This window comes from Ahaetulla prasina, chromosome 13 (assembly GCF_028640845.1).
Source record: "Ahaetulla prasina isolate Xishuangbanna chromosome 13, ASM2864084v1, whole genome shotgun sequence".
NCBI lineage: Eukaryota > Metazoa > Chordata > Lepidosauria > Squamata > Colubridae > Ahaetulla > Ahaetulla prasina.
In genome coordinates this window covers 23,504,384-23,531,751 of record NC_080551.1, presented here as the reverse complement: position 1 = coordinate 23,531,751, position 27,368 = coordinate 23,504,384, and the positions used below count along the sequence as shown (strand labels likewise).

At 38.1% G+C, this 27,368-nt stretch overlaps 1 protein-coding gene across 3 annotated transcripts; it reads left to right on the top strand.

Annotated features, from left to right (window-relative positions):
- Window positions 1-219: 219 nt before the first annotated feature.
- PEAK1 (pseudopodium enriched atypical kinase 1) lies at window positions 220-26,879 on the top strand. 3 transcript variants are annotated; one of them, XM_058156822.1, is made up of 7 exons: window positions 220-379; window positions 5,843-5,974; window positions 12,725-15,941; window positions 20,024-20,140; window positions 21,071-21,261; window positions 22,723-23,453; window positions 23,997-26,879. In XM_058156822.1, the coding sequence occupies exons 3-7, from the start codon at window positions 12,814-12,816 to the stop codon at window positions 25,125-25,127; spliced, it is 5,298 nt and encodes a 1,765-aa protein (XP_058012805.1). In that variant the 5' UTR covers window positions 220-379; window positions 5,843-5,974; window positions 12,725-12,813; the 3' UTR covers window positions 25,128-26,879. The 3 variants fall into 3 exon arrangements, with proteins under 3 accessions (XP_058012805.1, XP_058012807.1, XP_058012806.1); XM_058156824.1 differs by lacking the exon at window positions 20,024-20,140; XM_058156823.1 differs by lacking the exon at window positions 5,843-5,974 and having other exon boundaries at window positions 224-379.
- The last annotated feature ends 489 nt before the right edge of the window (window positions 26,880-27,368 follow it).

Genomic DNA, 27,368 nt, shown 5'->3' with positions numbered 1-27,368 from the left:
GATGGGAGGGGAAGGCCGCGCCCCTCTGCTCGTCTGGCGAATGAGAGAGATTGGGGACGCGTGCGCCGCTCGCCTTCACGCTCCCCCCCCCCCGGCTCTGTCTGCCTCCCTAAATCCCGCCCACCTCCATCCCACCCACCCTCCTCCGGGCGCGAGCTGAGGCGGTTGGCGGCGCGCGCAGCCGGCGCGAGTGGGCGTGGCCGCGCTCGAGCGCTGCCTCCTTGGCAGGCCGCCGGTTCTTCGCCCGCCAGCGAGCGAGCGAGGCAGCTAGCCAGCCAGCCAGCCAGCGGCCGCCGAGTCCCTCCGGCGGGGAAGGAACGGCGGCGGAGCGCTCGGCGCCCCGCGGAGAGCCGCCCTCCGCCTCCCCGGACCCGTGCAGGTCAGCCTGGGTGCTTTTCCCCTCACTTTCCGAAAAGTTTTACCTCAGGCGGGAGGGGAAAAACAGGCCCGTGAGGCGAGAGGAGCGGCGGGGAAGCCGCTTTGTTTCGCTCCGGGACGGATGGACCGGGATGGGGGGGGGGGAGGTTGTCGGACGGACGAAGGAAAGACGCCCCCCCTTTTTTTTTCTTTTTTTTTTGCCCCGCTCGGACCTTCCCACTCCCCGCCGGTGGTGTCTCCGTAGGCGGCTTGAGGGGAAAAGGGGGCAGCAAGCGCGACTTCCTGGCGGAGGGGAGGGGGCCAGGGGTGGGGGGGGGAAAGAAGCAGTTCCCCCCCCCATTGCCTTTTGGCACTTCTCCCCACAGACCTCTCCCCCCCCACACACACACACCCCGCTGGGGGCCTGAACTACTTCTACCCATCCCGTTTCTTTTGATGGAAAGTTTGGGTCTGGATGGGGGGGGGGGTGCAGAGATATGGTCGAAATGCGGTTCTTTTTCTTACTGTTTCCTTCTCTTTTAAAAAAATAAATAAATAAAAATTAGACGGGGGGTCGTGGTTAGGACGTGAGAAAAATCCCCCCTTCCCCGGCCAGGACCCTTTTTTGCAGAAGCGAACTTTTTAGGGCTGCTCCCTCCCCCCCCCCACCTCAGCCAAACTTCCCCACTCCGAAATATGAGGGGGAACCCGACTTTGCTTTCTTAAGGTCTCCCACCCCTGGGGTAAAAAGGGGTGTGTGTGTGTGTGTGTGTGTGTGTGTGTGTGTGTGTGTGTGTGTGTGTGTGTTTTTATTATTATTATTATTATTATTATTATTATGGTGTCTGGCTGTTGAGGGGGATGAAAGGGGAAAGAGGGTGAAAAATCGTGTCTCCTGTTTTATTCTTGAATGTAATTTGCCCTGTTTAAAAAAAAAAAAGCTGTGCAACTTTTTAAAACTTATCTTCTCTATAATTTTTATATCTGTATTTATTACTGTTAGGTTATAAGGTCCTTGGGTTGAATGGGTTTCATCCTCCTGCTATGAAGTTCTGGGACTGCCTCTTAATTGTTCTTTAAGAAGGTTTTTTTTGGGGGGGGGGAATCTGCTTTTGGCAGCAAAGGTTCTTCAGAGGATGCCTTGATTTCCCAGGGATGGAAGCTATTATGGTACCGATAAAGGAGATATATTTGTAGCTCAGAGTTGAACTGTGGGATCCTTGGTTCTCTCTGAACTTGGTAGTTTCCTTTGCAGATGTTTCTTTATCCAAACTAGGTAACATCATCAGCGTTAGTAAGGAAAAGAGTTTGCTCTCAGTTTAACACTGACAGGGCAAGCAACTAGAATATAAACTGAGAGCAAACCCTTCTCCCGTCTAGCACTGATAATATTACCTAGTTTGGGTAAAGAAACATCTCCAAACAACCAAGTTCAGAGAGCACCAAACACTCCTCAGCTGTTATGGTTCTGGAAACTGCAGCATACCCAAGGGACCAAAAAGGAAGCCAAGATTGTTTTAGAGCAGCAAGGATTTGGTGTGTTTTTTTACATTTTACTATTTTACAAGCAAGTTAGAGCTAGCCTTTGGAGAAACATTAGCTTCCTCTTGGATTTATCTGTATAATTTTTATTTGTATCCCACCTTTATTTGCTTTTACAAATAATTCAAGGCAGTGAACATATCCAACATATGTTCATTCTATTTCCCCACAAGAACAACCCTGTGGGGTGGAGTGGAGTGGGCTGAGAAACTGACTGGCCCAAGGTCACCCAACTGGCTTTCATGGCTAAAGTGGGATTAGAAGTCACGGGTCCTATTTTCTAGCCCACACCTTAACCACTACATCAATCTGGAATCTGGTGGAGATCTTATTTAGTTATGTATTTAATATACAGCAAACAACTATTTTTCTTAGTCCCCCTTTCAGTAAGATAACATCGATCTGATACAATTAATGAATATGCATTTTTGCCGATGTTTAAAGTGCTTCAAAGTTATGTAAATATTAAATATTTAATTTAATAGTGAATTAGAAGTCTATAATTCATAAGAGTTATATAAGAGATTCAAATATGAGTGCAAAATTTAGAATTTTTCTCCTCCAGAGATGATGTTTTTTAAGACCTTCCTTCCCCTAGTAGTTCCCATTATGCTTCCTAGGATCAAATCAGAGTACTCTTTATATTATTATTGAATATATGCATATAGCAATTGTGCTTTGTTTTTTAAGGCTTTCTTAATTACTTATAGAAAGCAGACTGGTTCTCACATGTTAAGAATGCGCTTTTTCTGCTTGTTTTGAATTATAGTGAAATGCATTGCATTATAAGAGCATAGGAGTCATAATTGATAGACAATGAGAACTAAAGAAACAAGCTTTTTATACAAGCCTTTATATCTGCATAACTCATTTTCATAGTTTTGACCATAGGAATTTTCAGAAAGTAATAGATGTTTCTATTGGCTTAAGGAAGCAAATGTTTTCCAAAACAAGCATAATTTAAATGCTCCACAAAGCTAAAGCAATTGTATTGAGCTAATTTTTATTTTGAAAATCTGACATCCCTTTCTTAAGTTATATGACAAATTACATTACATTTGACAGACTTAGAATAGTTCAGTATTAAATTTTGCACCAATAGATTGTTTCTGCTGAAAATATTAATTAAATAACTTTAAAACAGAAAACTACTAATGACTTAAACAGACAAAATAGTCCTGGTAAAAGTTTGATCCTCTTTTCAGTTCTCAAATATGTTAGAAAAGAGTGATCCACAAAGTTGTATTTTCTGTAATAATTTTCCATTCATTTTATGGTGAGTTTATTAGAGAAGTATCCAAATATGCTGTTTTCTCAAATTATTTATTAACTACTATAATTATTTTATTTTGAATCAGATAATTTACTGCTGACTTAGAATGATACTTTTTAAAAAAATATTAGGAGCTATACTTTAATTATATTTTGTTATTAAGATTTTCTCATATTAGTATTTTTATATATTGAGTACAGTACTATAAGTTTCTTGGTGTGTAACTTTTAAGAAAGCTTAAGTTCAGTGTAGGTTTAATTTAACTAGGTTAGCTTTATTTCAAAATTAATATGTAGAGGACTGAATTATACATCTTTATTCCAGTATCTAATGTAAAGTTAAAGGTACCTTTAGTAACCTAGAGTATAACCTGAATGCTGTTTTGAAAACTGAGTAATTCAGCACAAATAACTTTCTTTTCATGTTACTATTTAAAAATTACATTTTTAAGCATGCTTAACTCTTGGTATAATATAACCAGTTAAGCACAAAAAACAATTTATAGCCACTTTATTTCAATGGTGCATATTCTTGAGTTTCTTTAATTGAAATTAGTGCATCTTAAGCACATAATCCACTGTACTATACCAATGCATTTATACTTTCATAAAGATACATCATTTGCTTGCAGAATTAGGACAAAAGTATTAGATATGTTAAAAGCAGAGTATGCTACATTTTATCTAAAGTACAGTACTACCAAATAGTACTACCAAATAGAGAGAAAGCAATACGGTAGTTGCTTCTCTTCACAATCTTGGTTGGAAATGATGGCATAATAGAGCCCCCTTCTTGTGTCTTTAACATAAAATGTTAGTAAAAATTTCTCTTTAAAACTGTCAGGATAGGTTATTTGAAACAAAGCATTGTAATTACTTTTCCATGAATGTGTCTATATTTATAAATAATGTTCAAAATTTTAAGTACTGTTGCCCAATGTTCTATGCCGGTATTTGCAAAGAATTTCTAAGGTATCTCTGCTCAAAGAAATAAATAGGATACACTATAACAAGAAATGTTTTTCTGTAGCTTTTAAAGCATCCATTCTTACCATTAAACACTGTTAGTAACAGTTGCCATGCAAATGTTCTGTTGGAGCATTGCAGATTTAAGGTGAAAATACTGAATGGTTAGATGCAGTCTTCATCCTTAAGAGATGTGTGGTAAGTTAATGCCCCATCCTTTGTCACTAAAGCAATGTTTATGTAATGTGAGAAATAATTCAATGATTTCTTATCTCTACTCAGCTTTTAAAAAGGATACTTGCATGACATTCAGTATGCTGCAGTTCATGATGTAATGCTAAAGCTGTGGAATATTTATATGTAAACATTGTTTCTTGCATTCTGATAGGATTGCATTTTTCTTTACATTTTGTAAGAGAGACTAATTTGTTGGCCTTTACCATGAAAATAATACACAATGTCACTATGGAATAGAGAAAGTAATATACTGATACGTTCTTAATGATAACAGCATAAGATTTTTGTCACAATAGCTTCAATATTTGCTTATTATATATTAAAAGGGTAAGACTAAATGTTAATATGACTTCCCTGACTCAAATGTTTTAACCAGCTCAGAAATGCACAATTAATGCACAGGAGTAAAATGCTAAAATTCTAATAAGGGAAGAATGTATGGGAACTAAGAAGCACTTCCATTCAAAATGTTTTTTTTTTCAGTGCTGTATTTCCTGTAGACAGATTTTTATCCAGTCATTTCTAAATGCAAACTGAAATACAAGCTTATCATGCTGGCTTTTCATAAGGCCTGGGCCTACAAGCACTGAGTATATGTAGAGACCCACTTTGTAGTTAATTTGGCCATTATAATGGGTGCTTTATTCTTGGCTGCAATGGTTTTTAATGTTCATATTTTAAATCTTTACTTTTCAAAATTTTGTCTGCTGCCCATAGTGATTTGGTAAGACGGACAGCAATATTAAACATTTTTGCATTATGTATACTAGATACATCAGCCAAAGTTGAAAAAGCGAATGTGTAATAAATGTAAAATAATATTCTTTCAATAAAGACTACTTAGAGAATATTGCATTATAATTCACTTCAAGGTGTCATTGATAGTTGCTTTTTTTTTCATTTCAAGTGAACTAGCAAAAATTAATTGGAAATAACCTATTAAAATTTAAGAAATAGAGCTAGTACAGTCTCTTATAAGTCATAAAATCACAATGCTGCTACATTTTGGAGTATTCCAATTTCAAAATAGGATAGGTTATTAATGCAACAATTTGGCCTGACTTATTGGTGACTATATATACAAATGTTCCACATCCAAACTGTTCCCAATGACAGCCTGTGGCGCTTCTAGAGATATTTCAGTGATATCCTTGCTGCTCTTTCATCAGTTTTTTCCATTGTCATCTCCTTCTGTTCCCCTGAGCTAAGCTAAGCATAGTCATTGTTTTTAGACCATTATCATTCACACCTAAAACAAGTGAATGTCTTATTGATAGTCATGTTCTGAAAATTGCCTACCCCAAATGCCATTAAAATGTCATTTTAGACAGTTTGAAATTTTCTTCCAAAGTGAACTTAAAAGATTCAGTACTTAAGAATATATTATTTAACATTGAATAAGAAAATTACAGTTAATCATAATACATCTGTTTATTAATCAAATTTATTTATTGTTTTGTCTGCACAGGGGAGGAAAAGATCTTGGTAATCTATAAATAAGAAAGGCAAATGCTACAAAGGATTCATGATGATCCCTTAAATACAGAGGCCAACTAAAAACCAGTGCTAATATATGCACGCTTTTGTGCCACATATTCAGGTATAGTTAAGACTATTGTATATTTATTTGTCTAGAATGTCACTGTTCTATTGCATAATTTTAATCTTTGGCTCAAAATAGGGAAGCAATTCTGTATAATAACCACTGAATTTCCAGATATGTCGTTTATAAATATATTTAAAGCCTACTGGAAGCTTTTAGAGGGAAGTAGACTTCCCATCATGGTATTGCATGTAAATGCCAAAATATTGTTTTGTTGGAGAACCAGGTTTAGAGTTCCAGAGAGATGGATCAGGATTGCAGCTTCATTGAAAATCAGAATGGAGTAGTTTCAGTCCTACTTGCTTCATGCCAAAGAAATGAAAGCCTAATTCAGATTACTGCATTTATTATCTGGGTTGTCCAATAGAAAATCATAATGAATGGAAAGAGAAAAGGAACTGTAAAGATAGAAAATCCCTGGTGCTTCCTATAGTACTTACGTTACTGTTATGAGGCTGACACCCTTCTGTGCTTAGTGTTATTTTGCACCATTCATTAAACTGGGGATACAAATATTGCTACAAAATAGTATTAAAATGATGACACTGTATAAAAGAGTAGTCATGCTTACAGTGTTTTTTTTTCCCGGATCCTACACAGTGTTTCATTATTTTAAATAAATTATTCATGGGCAGCTAAATGCTCCTTCATAAACACAAACTTAACGTTAATGGAATAGAAAGTCCCACAGCATTTTATCCATTTCCAATAGAGCTAAGGCTAATGAGTCTCCTACTTCTTATAAGAAGTACTGATTTGTATGGTTGTTGTCGGAGTTGCTTAGTGGAAAGCTTCTGTTTTTGTCTTTTACTTGATATGGTTGCCCTTAGCGTTAGTACAGGTAGTCCTCACTTATCTAATGCAGTTGGGACTGGCTATGTGATGTGGTCATTAAGTTAAAACCATGTGACTTTCCAGCTGTGGTCATTATACGAATCACCGTGGGTCATGAAGCATATAATTTCATATAAAATTATATGAAATGCAATCAATATTTTACCTATGTTTTAGTAACTTTAAAACAAGCAGGATAAATTGTAGACAACTCTGGTAACAACTATATAATGCTTGTAAAAACGTTGTTGGATCATTTAATCCTATAAAGCTTTTAGAAAATATATGTTGAAGGGATGTAGCTTTTGCTGGCTGACATATTTGGATTTTGCCCAGACTAGGTACATTCTATTAAAACAAAGGAAATGATTTCAGACAATTCTCTTGGCTGAGCAAGGCTACTGTAAAAATAGTTGCTAGCTGTCATTTAAGTGCTAGATGATACTGCATGGGAAGACTTCCTCCTAGCATGGGAAGGGTCAGGAGTACCATTTGGGCAGCACTTTCTCAGATGATTAAAAACTCTACAATTTGGACAGGAAATGGTAAAAAGCCAATATTTTTTTTCTTCTTGAGAACTACTGTAGGGTATTGTATGGAAATACTTTGGTTTAGATGCATTTCACTAGGTGGGTTCTATGCTTGCAATAACATTTTTTCCATTTGACTCATAGGGAGAAGCTAAACTTCTAAATCTATATTTGGTAATATATACTTTTATCAGAATGGATAAAAGGATAAAAATTTTAAGAGTGTTGAATTTTGTCTATCATCAGATCCAGCTGTACTTAAATCCTTAGTAAGTAGGAAATAGAAAGACGTGCAAAGTAGGCTAGAGGAGAAAGAATTTCTCTATAGGCTGAAATTTGGTCTAGCTATTTTAAATATGAACGTTACATCACAGTATAATTTTTTTTAAAGTACATTGTTTTTTAAGATTACTGTTCTTAATTTGACAGTGCTGGAATGAGTGCACATACATAATTTACACATTCACTTTTATAAATCTTTTGTGCAAAGACGCTCCCAACCTCCCAACAAACTTTGATTGCATTATTTTATTTATATATTGATGAATTATAATAAATATTAAGATATACTTCAGAAATGTTTAAAATAGCATTAAGTATAGGAACACGTAACAGATAGTCTCCACTTACCAACTGCCTCCTCCAGTAACTGTTCAAAGTTACAACAGTGCTGAAAAGTTTTACAACAAATGCCCACATTTACACTCTTCACAATGCCCCTCAGTCACATGATTGCCATTGCAGTCAATATGCATTGTCCTGTGCTTGACCTGTTGTTCTTTTTTCTCCCCTGGCAGAGCAGAGAAATGGAGAGGAAGGGATTACAAGAGAGCAAGCAAGCACACCACAGGGAATACACCAGGCTGATGGCACTGGCATATTGCTTTCGTATTTCCCCACTGGGTGCCTGCTTACTCTCTTGTAATCCCTTCCTCTCCAATAAATGTAAATACAAATATTAATTCCCTCCTTGCTGATTATCCCAGCATGTGTGTGCATTCCAAAGGCAGAGTGTGGATGATTTCCCACTTAGCAATTGCTTTGCTTAATGACAGAACTGCAGTTTCCAAGTGTCACTAAATTGAGGACTACCTGTGTTAAAAAAAAGATGATGAACTATAGGAGTGCCTGAGAATGGTTCAGCATTATGAGAACAAGTGCAGTCTTCCAGTCTGGCTCCATCCTTCCCTGGCCCTTTCAGTCTATTTCCCTTTAAGTAGAATGTAAGCATTTAGATATGATTGACAACTAAATGCAATTTGACCGAAGAATAATAGCAGTTAAGAAATGTCTTAAGCCAATTATATCATATGATTAATATTTTTCCTGGGTTTTCTGACTGTTCAGAAAATCAGCAACAAAAATATCAACAAGTATGTGTGTTACAGCAAGTATTTGTTAGGCCTTGCATCTGCTAACTAGTGCACAGTTCTAGTTTTCCTTCATATCTATCCTCTGTCACTGAGACTTTTTTAACTTTCACTTTTAAGGCTCTGGAGTTTGCTCTCCAGTTAATTCATCTTCTGTTGATTTAATTCAGTTTCCAATAAAAAGGAAAAGATATTCTAGAGCTGACAAAAACACAGTATCCATTTCCAACTCTTCAGTAAACAATATAAAAAGTATAAATGGAAACAGTAAAAATTATGCTAACATAATTTGTATCTAGTTACTATAGCAACTAGACAGACAGGGAGCAACCCACAATATGTAGTCTATAATATAAATTAGGATTTATATTGACTCCTTTTTTAAATTATGAAATGTTTAATAGCACATTAAACATAGGTTAGGCATAAGTGGGTTCTAGGAGGAGAAAGTAAGGGAATTAAAATAACTGACGAAGCAAAGTTGCTGAAGTTTTGGAAGATATAGTAGGATCAGTGATCACAAGCAGAGGAATATCATAACTTTGGTGATCACAATTAGGATAATATCATAAAAGGAAAGAAGAATTGGATGAGGCAACGTAGAATGATTTAAACAGAACAATATTAAGCTGAATTTTAAACCTTAAATTCTACGACATGCAGCATGCTAGTTGCTATTAGAAACTGCCTTGTCCATCACCATTATTTCATATAGAGCAAATATTCTCTTGGGGAAAGCAATGAGAGCAATTGTGATATTTATAGAAATGTTGGTTTCTGGCTATGACTTTTGGAGTGTGACTGTGGCTTTCATGTCCTCAGCGTTCTGATGAGATTTTATTCCAGATTGAAATACCTTTTTCTAGCAGCAATATATAAAAATTGGGATGTATTGGACCCTGGAGCAAGGCAGAAATTTAAGATTCCCCTTATAAAATTATGAGAGATGTTGTCAGAAAAGTAATTGAAGATGATTCTGAATATGTATTTAATAGCCATCATAATAAACCTTAGATATGACTCCAGAAGAGCATGATGAGACTGCTAATCTATATAAGAAAAAAGCTTCCCAAACAAGGCAAATATACAAATGTACTAGAACAAAATAGCTGTGCAAACATGTTGGCCCATTGAGAGCTTTTGGAATGTTTAGCAACCATAGATTGCAAGACAAATTGCATTAAGATATGCTGTATGTATTTTAAATAGACTGATGTATGCCTTTCTAACTGAAATCAAATGTGTTTTCCTTTATATAATGAAATGTTCACATTGAACCAGGACTTCTATAATAACTTTGTACATGTAGCATTAGTTCTTGTCTCTTCCAATCTCTCACACATCTTTTCTGTTTCTGCCTGTGGGTAGCATCCTTTTATTGACTTCGTTCTAAAATGCATTTAAACGTTTTGTGATTTAACTTTATTTAATCAGAAGAAAAATAGCATTAATATCAATCCACAGTGGATAGAGTGAAAGTAATTGATTTCCAGATTCTTTTTAAACTGCATCTTAAACTAAACCTCTCTCAACTCCACCCAGTGAATCACATCTGCATATATGGGTAACTGGAATAATACTTTTATTATGCTGATGAAATGGGGTGTAGTTTATGAAATGTAATACTGAATTAAATGTGTTTTTAATAATCACAAAAGATTTTCTTTTTGTGAGCATGGAGTATATGCTAGTATAAGCTAAACTTGCATTAAAGTATACTTACGTGTTAAAAATAATCTGAATGTGTTAGAAAATATCTGACATCTATTCAGGCTACTATACAAGACCAAGGAGAAGGCAAAGTTCATATAAAATGGCTTATCCAGAATGTAGTATAGATGGTCCTCATGAGTGACTGCCTCGTTTAGTGGACATTCACATTTACAAAGATGATGAAAAAAACAATTATGCCCATCTTCGCATTTATAACCTTTGCAGGTTAAAAGCTGAACTAAGGTCATAAGTACAGTTGCAATTGGTTTTCATACAGCTCTGGGTAACACCACTGTTGCAAAAGCTTCATGTATTGCTAAGTAAGTCCATCATGTGGAGCTGAAATTAGAAATTAAGAAAAGATGTTTAAAGATATTTATTACACTGTGCCCTTTTTTTATTTGCATGTACTTATGCTATTTTTTCTAAAATGCAAGGTTTTTTCCTAGAGTCCAAATCTTAACTGATCATTCTGTAATTTTGCTCTGATAATGAACCATAGCTCTTTTTTTTTCTTCACTAGAAATGCTGATGAAAGGCCGGGTTCTTGTAAGAGCCTTTTATTACTCTGAATAGTGATTAGCTAGCTGTACCGAGAGCTGTCAGGGATGAAGTTTAATGCCTGCAGAGCATTCTGGAACATGCCAGTACTAGGAAACTCCTCCTAAACAGTGGAAGAAAAAAAGTATTCATTTTCTTCAGTTAAATAAAAACAAAATTTAGATACATATTGGCCTGAAATATCTATTGATAGAAATTGATGAGATGACTTTACACTGTTAGATGACTTCAGCACACACTTGTCTATATTGCTCACTAAATCAAGTGTTCCTTTAAAGGCAGGCTTTTGCAGCAGAGTGCATTAAAAACACATGTCTAATAGGTGCATTCACTTTAATAGGCTCATTCATTGAGCTAGCCTGATTAATTAGTGCATGTCACCATCTGGTATTTACTGAGACCATTCATTTTTAGAATACTGAAATTGCAGGGAATATTGCACACCAATTAAGTTCCTTTTAACTGGATTATGTTAGTATACAGTATTAGTGTAGGAGGTTTTCTTTGTGCTGCAGCCAGCACGCCTCTGAAGGAACCTGTCAGCCTGAAATTTAGAACAGAGAACTAGTCCTTTAAAATGCATAGTGGATAGAAGGAGGCACCGTGTATATTGCCTCTTGGACAAATGGACAATTCCAAGAGAACCAAACATAAGAAATTGTATAGAAACATACTGCCAAGCCTTTTTTCCTAGGTTTTCCTTGATGATATGATTATCAAAAGAGTAGCCTGATATGCTTTGCTTTGGCTTCATCTGTAACATAAAACAAGTCTCAGCCAGCCTTTCCCTGCACATTTGTTGTAATGCGATGCGTTACAGGTGTGATGGGCCGCATTGAAAATAACTTTGGGGAACATTGCAGTGAGACACTATAAAAGATCAAAGGGAAGTATTAAAAATAAGGGTAGCTTTATTTTGTTCTTGCATAACCTTTAGGTTATATAATCAGGTTTCAGAGTAATATTGCACCTGCCATACTACTCTCCGGACCTGCGTTTCAGGTGCTTGGTAATTGGCAATTCCATTTACAACTATTGCAGCAGCCTGCTGCCACATGATTGCATTTTGCAGATTTTTTGCTATTTTCCAGCAAAAAGCACCCATTGGATAAGCTTATGACCGCACAATTCACTTACCGTAACAACCACATATTTGCTTAATGACTTGTTAAGCAATGAGTTGCTTAACAAACATCAAAAACAGTTATAGAATTGAGTCCGGTCACATGATGACTCAACTTTTAATCAAAATTCCGGACTCAGTTGGATTGTAACTCAAGAACTACCTGTATCACTCTTTAAGCAAAGGCAGAAATTCATTAAGCAAAATTTTTAAAGATTATAAAATGCCCTGCAATGAAATATTATGCAAAACTCTTCTGGTTATGTTACAGCTCCACCTGGTGTTCAGTAAAAAAAATGCTTGCCTATCTTCTGTAATTAACTTGACATGTAGCATTTACACAAACTTATAGATCATTATTCCTATTGACTATGTATTAACGAGATGAAAATTCACTCTTGTACTTTTACTGTATTTGAAAACATAACTCACTACCTATTAAAACATTTAGCTGTTTTATCTCACAACATCATTATGGAATAGATTAAGCTTAAACTTAGTTCCTATTTTGTCAGTAAAAAGATCAACTAATGAAGTTGAGAAGATCAGCTCCTTGAGTGGCAGTTTGTACATTCACTTCTCACTGATTTTTAATATTTCTCTTTTATTTTCCTAGGATGAACCAGATTTGATTATGCAAGCAAGACAGCATTAAATAATAAGGAATGATCTTACCACGCACTGAACAATCTTTAACCTCAAAAAATGTCTGCTTGCAATGCCTTCACTGAACATGTGTGGAAACCTGGTGAATGTAAAAATTGCTTCAAGCCAAAAAACTTGCATCAGCCGCCTCCAGGCCCTGAAAAAGCTCCAGTCTCAAATTCAAATATAAAAACCAATGCAATTCACAGCAACCAGCATAATAAGAATACAGGAAATTTTCGGCCACCTGTGGCAAAGAAACCCACCATTGCTGTGAAACCCACCATGGTGACAATAGATGGACAGGGTATGTGTGGTGAAATCGACTCACAAGATCTTTGTGAGAACAAACCAGCTCTTGTAGGTTGGAATCAAAATATAACTGTTTTGAAGAAAAAGCCACTGAATAATAACAACAATAATGAAGAAGAGGAAGAAGAAGAGGTTGAAAATTACAGCCATATTCATAGGTCTTTTGGAAATAATGATGATACAGATAAAGCTCCAAGCAACAATAATGGTCTCACTGATGTATTGAAGGAAATTGCCGGTTTAGATCATTCAACTTTCCTAACAAGAAATGAAATTAATTCAAGAGAGGTATTCTTGGGACGAATAAACACTTGTTATAAGAAGTCATTAGAAAGAAAGATCCCTTCAAGTTGCCTGATGGGTGGAACAAAGTCACAAAATAAGCATGTTGTATTGAGTGGAACTACTGCTGTAATAAGCAGTGAAGGTGGCCGTTTCTGCTACCCTGAATTCTCCAGCGAAGATGAAAGTGAGGATGACCTGTTTTTTGGCAGCATCCATGATGATCATGAGAGCTGGGATGAAAGTGACGAAGAGTTGCTAGCAATGGAAATTCGCATGAGGGGACAGCCACGTTTTGCTAACTTTAGAGCAAACACGCTGTCACCTGTTCGATTTTTTGTTGACAAAAAATGGAATACAGTGCCTTTAAGGCATAAGTCTCTTCAGAGATTTTGTGCGGTAGACTACGATGACAGCTATGATGAAATTTTGAATGGCTACGGAGATGACCCTGTAATTCTTTTTGGACCAGAAGGCGTGCAGAGCATGGTTTCATCCGATTCTATGTCCCCTGATTCTTCTCTGACTGAAGAATCTCATTCCGGAACGGCCAGCAGTTCTTCCCAAAAGCTTTGCAATGGTAGAGTGTCTCCCAACAGTCCTAAAGGTAGCAGATTAATGGAAGGAGGAGGTGATAACAGGTTTTCTGATGACCAGCAAGTTAAAGTTTCAATTAAAAACACTGAAAACGCTACTCAGATTGTAGAGACCCACAAAGCTGTGCTTGCCGTTAGGCTAGAAGAAAAAGATAGCAAGACTGCTATCCCCAGTGATAAGCAAGAATGGAAAAGTTCTTTAAATATGCCAGTTCAGACAACAACTATAAATCTGATCCCCATGGAAGAACAAGCAAAGCCTTACAGAGTAGTAAATATGGAGCAACCAGTGTGCAAACCTTATACAATAGTGGATGTATCAGCAGCCATGACACATGAAAGTATAGAGAATCGGGCAAAAAAACTGGATACCAGATACATTTGGTCTAACCCAAATTCACCAGATGCCCTCAGTGCAAATGCTATGTCTCATTCTGTGTCATGTGGACAAGTAACTCCTAATCTTAAAAAATCCAACACTGCCAGATACCAGGAAGTTTGGACTTCCAGTACAAGTCCGCGACAAAAAATCCCCAAAGTGGAATTAACTGCCAATGTTCCAGGGCCTTCTGTTCCTGTAAGGAGAAATATCCATAAATCTGCTCCCACTTCGCCTACATCAACACACATTTCTACAAAAACAATCCCGGTCAAGTCTCCTAACTTGTCCGAAATAAAATTCAACAGCTATAATAATGCTGGCATGCCCCCCTTCCCAATAATTATTCATGATGAGCCAACATATGCTAGATGTTCCAAGAATGCCATCAAAGTTCCTATTGTAATAAATCCCAATGCATATGACAACTTGGCCATCTATAAAAGTTTTTTAGGCACTAATGGAGATCTTTCCTTTAAAAATAAAACCACTAGTATCATCAGCCATACGTACGAAGAAATAGAAACAGGAAGCACCGTATCTGAAAATATACCTAATAGGTCTGCAGAATTACCCCAAGCAAAAGGTTCAGGCAATAACACCGAGAGGAGACTGGGCTCTGTAGCTCAGAAGGTTCAGGAATTCAATAGCTGCCTTGGAAAAGGTCAGACTTCACCCAAAATGTCTTGCCGTGGCTCCCCAACAAAAATACAAAGAACTTTTCAGGATTCTTTGGCTGAAGTAGATGATAATCAGGAAATATCTAATGACAGTCGAGAAAATGCCTGTGCAGTACTGTCACAGATCGTAGCATCAATCCAACCTCCACAATCTCCTCCAGAAGCCCCTCAGGCTGGCCCTAAGTCTTGCAGCGTTGAAGAACTCTACTCTCTGCCTCCTGATGCAGACCCAGACAAGAGCACCCCAGTGCGACCAAAATCACTTTTTTCAATGCAACCTCATCCTAATGCTGAGGGAATCAAAGCCACAGATGTTACATCCAAGGAAATCGCTTCCAAATCTCCAGTCGTGCAGCCTTCAAGACTCATGGCAACTTCTCCAAGTCCCAAAACTGAGCAGGCTCCCCCTTTCCCACCTCCCCGGTCCACCTCTTCACCTTATCATGCCAGCAAAGTGTTGCAAAAACATTTCGGCAATCGGAGCAAACCCCTGAGCCCAGCTAGATCCACTGAGGCTGAATCTGTTTTGCATTCAGAAGGTAGGCGAGCGGTTGATGCCAAGCCAAAGCGATGGATATCCTTTAAGAGTTTCTTTCGCCGCAAAAAGACCGAAGAAGAGGAGGACAGAGAGAGAGAGAAAGGGAAACTTGTGGGTCTTGATGGGACTGTCATTCATATGCTTCCGCCGCCTCCTGTCGAACGTCACAATTGGTTCAGTGAATCCAGAACAGATGCCAATGAGAAACCGTCCGTGGTTTTTATGTTTAAATGTGATCAGGCAAAGTTGGAAACAAAAAACAATGAAACCAAAACTGAAGTGGAGCCCACCGTTGAAATCATGACAGCCGAGAGGGGAGAAGCCGAAAATCATCCAGAGTCACCAGAAGAAAACTTAAAGAGCCATCCCTCTTCACCTCAACTTCCAAAGGAAATTCTCAGGTAAAATTTAAACCATTAATTGGCCACTATATTTTTTTCTCTAGATACAAGCAGAAGATCATGCCATTCCTCAATTAGGAAAAAATAAGTTTGATGGACTTTAAAGAGCAAAACAATTATTGTGGGATAAGCTTTCATATATTAGGATATTTTATCTACTTGTGAAGTTCACTCAACACCCCCCACCCAAAAAAAAACCCATGCAAGATAATTTACCATGATATGCTTCAGTGGCCCATACCTTTTTTTAAATAGCTGATGTTTTTTCTCAGTTTATTCTCCTAATGGAAACAAATCGATTTAGGTGGCTAAATGCAGATCAGAAAGACAATTGTCCATAGATAGGGCTGTTTCCAATAAGGATTTTTGGAAATAGAGGAGAGAAAAGAAGGTTAGGTTTAAAATGTGTAACTTAACTAGGTTACTTTGCTACAAATATGGATGATGTTTCTGGCCTATATGCAGGTGTTAAAACAGAAGTCTGGAATTTCAAAAAAGAGGCTTGCTTTTTAAAATTGGCTTTCTTGCCTTCTTTACACATCCTTCTCAATTAGATTAGGAGTGTATTTCATATACCGGTATTCAATGATGGCTGATCTACCTGTAAATGCCGCTTCATTTAAAACATATTTTACAGACAAATTTCTCAAGGCTAGAAATATTAGATTGCCATTTAATGAAGTGGAGCCTTCCTGTGCCACATACGGATTTATTGCTTGTTATCCTCAGCATTATGAGTAGACAATGTATTGCTTTCTGAGAATGAAGACTTGACAAAACTCATACTTTATTTTTCATATCTTCCAGAACATTCCCACATTTTTTTTATTAAAAAATGCTGCAAACAGTTAATGTCTTAAGAGGAATAAAGGAGGAAAAACATAGATAACTAGGATTACATTTATATACAGCCATCATGACATATATTTATAGGGTAAAGCATTGTTTTTCTATGGTTTAATGTTGCAATTCCACAAGAGGCAAAGACAAAAAGGCATTAATGTAAATTAAAGCTGATACCTAGCAGCATCCCAGGTAGCTAACATTTACAGGTATTTTTTTTTCTCCTCAAGCAGCATTAATCAACTTTCATTCTTTCTAATACATCAGTGACACCCAATCTTAATAGGTGGCAGGATGGATTTTGAATCACTCAGAAAATCTTCACTGTTGGTACTTTTCAATACATCTATCAAAGATCTAGAATAGCACCTGAAATAGATACATGGCAGAATTGATTCTGTGTTGAAGCTACAGAGTAGTAATTGCCAAGCCAAGAAACCTAGATATGTCTATCACGCAAAGTCTGTGCATTGCAGTTAATTCGGGGGGGGGGGTGCACGGCACCAGTCTGGCTAAGGGCAAAAGATAAATTGCAGTTTTCCAGTTCCCTGTTATCTGATTTGTGTTAGACTATGAGGAGGGGAATGCTGGTTTATGGTAACAAGTAGGTCATATATTGATGTGGGTCATAAGATGTAATAAATGTGACTTCATTCGTCTAGTAGAAATGGAATACCTATATTGTCGAAAAAATAATTGGGTCTTGTTGAACAGATGAGGTTAGGCATCATTGTAATGGTGGCCCAAGAAGAGATAAATTCTAGAAGTGTATTGAGGAGTTAGTGAGGGGAGTCGTATGTAACATATTCTTTTTAACTGAAAAATAATCAAAATATTGATCCTGATAGCATCTCTGTCTGTGTGGTTGCTAGGAGTTGAAAACAACTTGAACACATAATCAGTCATCACCTAGAAGTTTCCCTGCATTGAAGGGAATATAAAGGAACTCCTGATGCTTCTTGAGCCCTGTTTCTTTAATTGCTGTGCCTAATACCAGTTCAAGGATATATATGTATGACTTCTCCAATCTCTGAATCTTTCAGTTGTTTATACTTCGTATTTACCACATTGTTTGTGAATTTAGTACATGCAACTTCTTGAAAATCTCTGTGCCATGTGCCAAATCATTTGGAGCATGGCATTTTTTCAGATAGCACCTGAAAGAAAGAAGAATAAGAAAGAAAGAAGCAGTTTGCTTATTGTTCTTTACAGGCACCTAGATTTCCATCAGGACACTTACTCTTGTGCTGTTCCTAAGGAGATGGTGTGATTTTGTTCTCTATGACCATCTCATCTCTCCGCTTTCTATCACTGCTTTCTCTTTCATTCCACTACTTCACTTTCCAAAGAATTACTGCTACCAAAAAAAAGACTGCGCAAATCTTGAGCTACTTGGTATAGTACCTAAAAATTTGAATGAAATTTAACTGCTTCCCCAAAATGCTGATGCAAACACAAGCTCAAACTAATAGATTTGATTTTATTCCAAAAGCTGATATGGTAAAGGTAAAGGTTCCCCTCGCACATACGTGCTAGTCGTTCCCGACTCTAGGGGGCGATGCTCATCTCCGTTTCAAAGCCGAAGAGCCAGCGCTGTCCGAAGATGTCTCCGTGGTCATGTGGCCGGCATGACTCTACACCAAAGGTGCACAGAACGCTGTTACCTTCCCACCAAGGTGGTCCCTATTTTTTCTACTTGCATTTTTACGTGCTTTCGAAACTGCTAGGTTGGCAGAAGCTGGGACAAGTAACGGGAGCTCACCCCGTTACACGGCAGCACCAGGGATTCGAACTGCTGAGCTGCCGACCTTTCGATCAAAAAGCTCAACGTCCTAGCTCCTTTAGCCACCGCGTCCCCGATATTGTAAAGGCTTAGGTCCAAATGACCCAAATATCCTTTATTTTACCTTTTGCATAACAGATGTCACCTCACTTGAATTCTCATAAATTCTAAGAGTGCTTTGCATAAAACTGGCACAATTCTGACTATGGTACCTCTGCATCCAGCAACAATTAGGGTGAAAACAAATGTTTTGTGATTTAAAGCTCCTTATCTATAGTTTCCTAGTTCCCTTACCTGATCAGCTGTTAATTCTGTTGATAGTCAAACCACCAATTTACTTCTTAAATCAGCCCACATCTTTCCTCAGCCACTGTGTTAACTATCTCAAACTATTTGTAATTTAAAAAATAATTTTTGGTGCTATAATCTACAAGCCTTTGTAGCATCTAGATATAAATCAGTAAAATCAACTTGGCCCGGTTGCACCCAGACCTTTATGGCTAAACAGGAATGTCGGAGATTGACATTCTGTCCATTCCATAACTTCAGAACATCCAGTTTCGGATTTTATTGTTTTGCATCTTGAGGTGTGATACAGAATTGGCTGCATTGTTTTAAAAAGAACCACACATGATGTTTCTTTTGTTGATGCTGCTTATTGAAGGGCAGTTTCTTTTTTTTATTCAGGAAAATAATAGCGACATTGTCTTATCAGTAGAAATTAAGAAATACAATTCCTTTTTATGTTCTTTCCTCTCCCGCCCTTATGCACCTAAGCAGTAAAATGTTTACAGTTAATTCAGATTTGTTTGGCCTGCACGTTGAAGCTGAGTAAAATACATTAGATCTTGAGGAAAACACAACTTTCCTTCAGTTTCCTTTATATAGTTGCACTGTAGAAGCAGGGAGCAGATTAATATGTCTTAGGTGTTCCTTTCTTTTCTCCTTTCCTTCCTTCAGAAGGATTCTGAAATGTAAGAAATACTTGGTAATAGCATTTTCCTACTTTAATTTATTTTATTTGAAATGAGATAATTCTGCCCTGTTGTGCAATAGGAACAGAGTAATTGCATACTTGTCTTACAACTGCGTTCTCAGAACCGCTCGTTGTTTTTAAATACCTGTGAACAACTAAAGTACTAGGTTTTTTCTTCCATTAGCCCAGCTCCTATATTGGTCCAATTCTAAAACAGGCCAATTACCACAATTTTAAATAAATTCATCTTTTTTCCAGCATTCTCCAAATGAAGAATAAAAATGTGTAAAGTGTGTATGGTATTCTGTAGTAAAGAAAGGGTTAATGAATCAAGCCTGCACTTTGCTTATGCTAGAGTTTCTAAGGTGTTTTGGCACATTCCCCAGACCTACCCCTGAAGGTAAACATCAAGGTGCAGGAGGTGATATCATTCTGTGCAGACTTCAGTCTTTGTTGCTCACTGCTTTGCACAACTTATAGCTCACCAGACCCCAGTGGAATAAATGCTTCACCAGAGTTTCGAGACATGATTAAAAGGCTCAAGAAGGCTCTGAGAGAATTTCCTTTAATGGGGAACTGTGTGAGTGAGTATAGTGGGTGAGTTTCTCCTTTTTGTTTACCTTCTCAGTTGATGAATTTACTTTGGTAGCACATTTCTCGAAAGAGCCCACAAAGAGATTCATGTCCATGGGAACGAGAAACGACTCTGTTCTGAAAGTATCAATCCAGACAAATTTGTTTATAGAGATTACTATTCCATAACAGGAATTCTTCCTTCAAATTAAGCAACTGTTAGGTGGGGTTGTTTTGAATGGAGCCACTATAGTGGAGTTAATGAGAGCAAAGAGCAAAGTTTGTTAAACAGAAAGCATTTTCCATATCTGCAGTTCCCAAAGTGAATTTACAACTACACAGTTTTTTAAGTTTTGAATGTGCAAAATTCCTTGGCCTAACCTTTTAATGGTTTCACTTTTTGTGTAATTTGTTATGTTTACACTGTTCTGCCGCATGTTAATATATCAACACTGATAATAAGATGAGACTTTTTAACTTCACCTTTTTATCAGTACTAATTCCTGTGGATGACTTTATGTCAGCATTATAAAATTCCTTGAATGTGGTAGTGTATATGTGTGTATTGATAATGTTACTGTGTTGGGCCGAAACTGCACAGGTACTAAGTATTTATTTTTAACATTGCAAGATGTTCAGCTGGAATCTGGGACTCTGATCAGTTGTGTTCAGTGATGGGATCTATATTCTTTGCTGTAAAATCCTGTGTAATGTTTAACTCTTCTAATTTAATTGACACTCCTTTGTCTTTGTTTCACGCTAAGTTTTTAAGTGTGGCATAAATAACTACAACTACTATCATTGTTTGTACAGTTTAGAATGCTTGCCTTATGTATTTTAAAGCATTCTAGAAACTCTTCTGGGTTTTGTTTCTTTTAAATTTCTTTTAACACAGTTCATTAAAAATAACTGATGTTTGCCCGGCAGGTGAACTATTCTTTGCTTTTGTTTCAGTCAAGTGCCTGATGAGAAAACAAAACCTGTGAAAAATGTGTCCCCTCCAATTCCAACTTCTGCGTTTGAAAAGCAGGACGTTGACATCCCTACATTCTCCACTCCAGAAATATTACAGTTGGAAGATGAGAGAGAAGAAATGTCTGATTCTTCTGACGTGAGTGCCTGCAGTGCTACCTATAGTAACTTGGGTAAGTATCTTCCCTCTGCACAGAATATAAATTGTGGCTTGGTTATTGGCTGAGTTCACAGACCTATACTAGGCCGACAGTATTAGGCAAAGGCTGTTGGATTTGTTTGTTAACGTTATATATATATATATTTATATTTATATTTATATTTATATATATATATATATATATATATATATATATATATATATATATATATATATATATATATTTGCTAGGTTTTAAATGTTTTAACTTGTATATATTTCGTGTTTTATCTTGGCTGTACACCGCCCTGAGTCCTTCGGGAGAAGGGCGGTATAAAAAATTTAATAAAATAAAATAAATAAATAAATATATACACTCATAGGTCGTGTTTTCTGACAGTTCACAACAATTATGCAGTATAGCAATACAACATTCACAGAAAAATTAAATTAAAAGCACATAAAGTTGTTGCTTTTTTACCAGACCTCCCAGTTTGTCACTTTTCCCTTTTAGAGCCACAGATATTTCGTTCTCCCCTATTCTAGCAAAACGAGTGTAATTGAAATAATTGCACATTCTCCCCTTCATTATCCAGTTTTTCTGCTTGCTTTATTGCTTTCCTTTTGTTGAGTTATCGGTAGTAAACTTTTTGGAGCAGGGATATTTTGTGTTCTGTAAAAGGGCTCTGCATGCAATATAAGCAAACGTAATTGTGGCCATAATTAGGTTGTGTGGAGTATCATCTTTAGTTTGAGAAGTGATTTGCTAAACCAGCTTGGCTTGCCATGTGGGATTGCAACTTCCCGAATCTCCAGTCAGCAAGGCAAACAGCTTTCTTTCAGTTAATCTCTGTTCAGCAAAATACATTCTTCAAAATAGTGTCATACAAAAAAGATGGGTCTTGGCAAAAAATACTGCTTTGGGGAAGACAGGATTACAAGGCATGAAAGGAATGTATAGGGGAAAAACACCCAGTACATGAGCGGCCGAGCTCAAGAGAAGGCTTTTTAGCTGAATAGAGAGTATAATTGGTGAGATGTAAAGAGAAAAGAGCTACATTATCCTGGCTGAAGACCACAACGCTTCCTTTTAATGCAGTACATATAGTTTTGAAAAAGGCAAAACAGGTTTAGGTGTGCGCTATTCACTTTTTGAACAATATTATAGGATTCAGTTCCAAATATTAGATTGTCATAGGGTATCTAATGTTTAGCTGCATACAGCTGTTCGAAGAAGGTGTCATAACTTATATGGTACATTTAAGCTACGTTCCAGGTAAAGCAAATATGGTTTGCATCTTCAAAGCAATAATGCACAATAGTATATGGTAATAATTGTAATCTTATTTGATTTTCTCCCATTTAGAGGAAAGCACAGGGGTTTGTTATAAAAAGTACTCTCATTTCCTGGCCAGCTACCTAACTAAAATGCTGGCTGACGCAACCCTTGTGCACACTATTGAGTCACCCCAAAAATTGTTTTGTTATTTCACAGGGCAATCCAGAGCAGCGATGATGCCTCCAAAGCATCCCCGGCAACTCAAGGGAGCTTTGGAGGATGCCATTGCATTTGGGGGAATATCCGATCCAGAAATATCAGCCGTCTTAAATCCCACTCCACCTCCACTGCCAAAGAAGACCATTTTGAGAGCACACACCGAACCACTCCCGAAAGACCTCCAGAAGCAGGTTGTTGAAAGTAGCCTCTGTGTGATGGCTAACCCTACCTATGACATCGACACTAACTGGGAAGGAAGCAGCATCTGCTCTTCCGTCAGCTCAGAATTCAAGGCAGTGGACAATGAATCTGGGGATTCTCTGGGCAGACCCCCAGAAAAGGCAGTTTCACCTAGCACCAACCTCGCTGCTATCCGTATGAAGAAGAGTGGTTCCACTAGCATGGAGTCTGGCTCCGTTAGGCCTGTTACCCACAGTAAGCAGGGTAAAGCTGGCCCAAAGCCCCATCAGCAAGCGCTTTACAGAGGAATTGAAAACAGAGAAGAGGTGGTGAGCAAGATCAGAAGCCTTCACGCAGATTCACTGAAGAAACTGTCCGTCAGATGTGAGGATCTTTTTATGGCCGGACAGAAAAATCAGCTTCGATTTGGGTTAGACAGTTGGTCAGACTTCAGATTAAGCAGTGACAGGCCGTGCTGCGAGGCAGGAGATGCTGTGTACTACCCTGCTTCTTATGCGAAAGATTCACTCAACAATTATGCAGTCAAGGTAATGAAGATCTTTCATTAAGAGCCATTCTGCTGCTAGATTTTATCGCTTTTGTTAGCATTCTATATATAAGTTCATGCAATAAAGCCCTTTTTATAACTTTTATATTCCATGTTTACAGGATGTTCCCAGGAAAAGTCTTCCAGAAGGCCTTCAAAGATCTATTCCTTCTTTTTAATGTGAATAATTTGACATTGAATCTCTAGCTGCTTGGTTTATTTCTATTACAAATTGTTTATTTGTAATAGAAATAGTTTTCTTGTTACTATTTGCTTTCTGCAAAATATGCCTGACAGAGGGATAGATTGTAGCAGATAAAGAAGATGTTGCCTTAGTACCGTCAGCTTCAGCAAATACAATACATTGCTGAATTAGGTCTCCTTTTCTGCTCATGCCTCTTCAGAATCCTTTATGGGTCATTTTTCAATAGCTGCTTTTCTTTGTTTGTAAAGAGGCACAGGTGGATGTGTTTTCAAATAACAGTTTTTCATTAACTTACTTGAAACCTAGCTTTCTTTTCATTCTTTTTTCCCCTGCCTTCAGATCTGTAAGAGCAGAGCTAAAGAATCCCAGCAGTATTATCACAGTTTGGCCATTCGCCAGAGCTTGGCTATTCATTTCAACATACAGCAGGATTGTGGCCACTTTCTGGCAGATGTACCTGTTCGTCTCCTTCCATGGGAAGATCCCAATTCACCTGAAGAAGAGGATGAGGCTGAACAGAAAAGCGGAGAGAGCCTCTCTTCGGTGGATGTTTCCCAGGACAGTCCAGGTCTCCAAAGCACCATCAGTAAGCAGCGCAGCAGAGTTGTTGTTATTACCCGGGAGGTTCCCTACCTATCAGTGGCCGATTTTGTGCGAAATTCTGTGGAGCACCACTCTAGATGTCCCGATTTGTATGAAAGACAAGTGTGCCTACTACTCTTACAGTTGTGTTCCGGTCTAGAGCACCTAAAACCCTATCACATCACCCACTGCGATCTGCGTTTGGAGAATCTTTTGCTAGTAGGCTGTCGGCCAAGCAAAAGCCTTCTGAACCCTGACTCGGCGGAGCTCAACTCCAGTGCTGCTTGCCCCACCCGGCTTTTGGTGAGCAATTTCTCCCAAGCCAAGCAAAAGAGTCATATGGTGGATCCGGAGATTCTGAAGGACCAGTCTCGCCTCGCCCCAGAAATCATCACCGCCATGCAGTATAAGAAATGTGACGAGTTCCAGACTGGCATCCTCATTTACGAAATGTTGCACCTGCCCAACCCTTTTGATGAGAATCCAGAGCTGAAAGAGAAAGAATACACTTGGGCTGACCTACCCCAAGTCCCTCGCCGGTCACTTTATTCCCTGGGGCTTCAGAAGCTGGCTGCTTGCCTGCTAAACCCCAACCCATCCGAAAGGATCCTGATCTCTGAAGCCAAGGGCGTCCTCCAGTGTTTGCTTTGGGGTCCTCGGGAGGATTTGTTTCAGAGTCTCAGGGCCTCTGCTAAACCTTCCCAAAGGGAGGCCGTGCTCCAAAACTGGCTGGACATCAAACGGACCCTGTTGATGATTAAGTTTGCCGAAAAGTCTTTGGACAAGGAATGTCAAGTCAGCCTTGAAGACTGGCTTTGTTGTCAGTATCTGGCTTTTGCCACTATAGACTCGCTCAGTTGCATAGTGAAAATTATGCGGCAGCATTAGTTTCCTAGGAGTGGTTGCTTCACTTGGATAAGCCCAAATCCTTTCCTTCGCACAAATTTCATGCTGGGTTAACATTCTTATCTAGGTCTTGAGGTCACCAGCACTGAGCAAACAGATTTGGACAGGAAGTTCCTTTTCCAGTCTTGCATGCATGGGAGAGGTCTGAAAACCATCACACCGCTGTGAGTGGGCGAGGAAGGTGAAAATGTAGTAAGGAAGCCATTATTTCTGATATGCTTGTTCTGAAGCAGAGTAGCTATAATGACTGCAAACAGAAATGAGTCATCCCCAATCGAGCACCAAAATCTAAAAAAAATACGACCTCCCGACCCTCTGATCTTTGTCAGTTTATTCATTTTTTAATCCAATTTACTAGACACATTTCCCGGATGCATAGCTTTTACAAGATTTGGGGAGAGAGTCACATTCTTGATCTAGGAGATTGACAGCAGTGATTTAATTGTACTCACTGCCTCCTGAATAATTATCTTTATAACAGAAAAAAAAACAGATTGTAGAATTGAGGGGTGGAAGAATAGGGGTGGTTTTCCCACTCAGATTTAGCCTCTGTCCACACCCTTTCCCTGAGTTCTCTGTAAATGTATTTTTCCTTTATTTTGTCATTTTTTAATCTGATTTTTTTCAGATTTAGTCATCACCTCAATATACTGCCAACTACTTCCTTTAATGCAGCGAGCAGGTTCAGTTAAGATTATTGATGAAGTGTTAACTCATAATGTTGCTAACGATGTGCAGCATAAGAACCTAAGGGCAACTGAAGCCCACACATATTTTTAAAAAATTGTCCTTGTATTCTTACCCAGTTGATGTGTATATTAAATCAAGGGTTGGTTGCTTTTTGAAAAGTATTCAGTATTGCACTGCCATTTTCCAAAGCAAAGTGAAAGCCAGCTACGCTGACAGCTGCAAATATTTCTTAAAGCTCAGCTTGGTGTGATAAAGTAAGCTGCACAGCTAGAGATAGGCTTTCCGCAGCCATGGTTCTGGGAAGGAAATGGTCACAGGAGCAAATACAGTGTGAGTTCTCTGAGAGCTGATTGTTTGGGCAGACACAATTAAATTGTGCCCTATTGCAGTTTCCTTTGGAATTGACTTCATAGCTGCTATCAGGATTTTTAAGTGATTACTTTTGAAATTCCAAAATTGTAGAGCTATCACTGATTCTTACTGATTCTGAAGATGTTTTTGCACATGAAGGTGACTTTAATAGAGAAATATAACTGCCTGAAGGTGTGTTTGGCCTTTAGACCTCTCTCCTGGCTTCCTTAAACCATCACCTGGCCTTTTCCTGCAGAGACCGTTTAATCCCACTGTATCTAATCTGTCTGCTCAGTATGGTTAGGGTTGCTTGAATTAGCTCTGAAACAGAGGAGCTGCTGACCAGTATTGAATTCCCAAATCTGGGGATGTTTGTTGGAACATGGATAGCTCTTGTGTTGAGCCTGTGCTTCTCTTCTGGATATATGTGCAATTTTTGGATATATTATATGAAAAACTGTTTATGTTTACGTTACATGACAGATGTAACCATATATTAGACCTGCCTTCCCTTTTTTTCTTACAAGGCACATAGATGCACAAAGTTGTGTGTTTTTCTATGGATTGGTGTTTCTGTTTCTTTGTTGTTAAACTGTGACTGATGTGTTTACTTCAGCCTTTGAGACAAATAGCCACTTTGAACAGAACATTGCAGGTTTGGACCAGAAATTAAAAGATAATCTGCAGAAACTACATCTGACTCTAGGCTCATGGAGTAGAATGTGGCCCCTCACTTAATGGAAACTGAGCCCAGCATAGAATATGTGGTGGCTTCTTAAAATGTTTGAAATCTTTCTCCTTCCATATCATATTGGAGAAAGTTCTACTAGAATTCAGGACAATGTGTGTGAATGTTATATTATTTTAAAACAAAAGTGGAAAAATTGTTTGCCTACGAATAGCCAGACACACTGGCCCCTAGAACGTGAGTTGTGGGTGTTTACAATTGACCACCAAAACAAGCATTTGCTATGAGTGCACTACAGAACTGTTCAGAGAGTCAAAAACATGAATTGTGGTCCTGCTTGAAATAGTGAAAAGTGACTATGTACACCTCTGTGAGTGTACTTTGCTCACAGCCTGCTCTTCACACTGGGCTTTTTCTCCAATTAGGTATGCTTCTAATTGATATCTGCATGTACATAAACATTCATTTACCTTACTTATTTACCACCATGGTAG

Bases quoted from the DNA above. Each gene is read 5' to 3' on its own strand.
- PEAK1 (XM_058156822.1), top strand. From the start codon at position 12,814: ATGTCTGCTTGCAATGCCTTCACTGAACATGTGTGGAAACCTGGTGAA. The intron at 15,942-20,023 runs GTAAAATTTAAA...CACAACTTATAG, and splicing joins CTTCCAAAGGAAATTCTCAG to CTCACCAGACCCCAGTGGAA. The intron at 23,454-23,996 runs GTAATGAAGATC...CCCTGCCTTCAG, and splicing joins TCAACAATTATGCAGTCAAG to ATCTGTAAGAGCAGAGCTAA.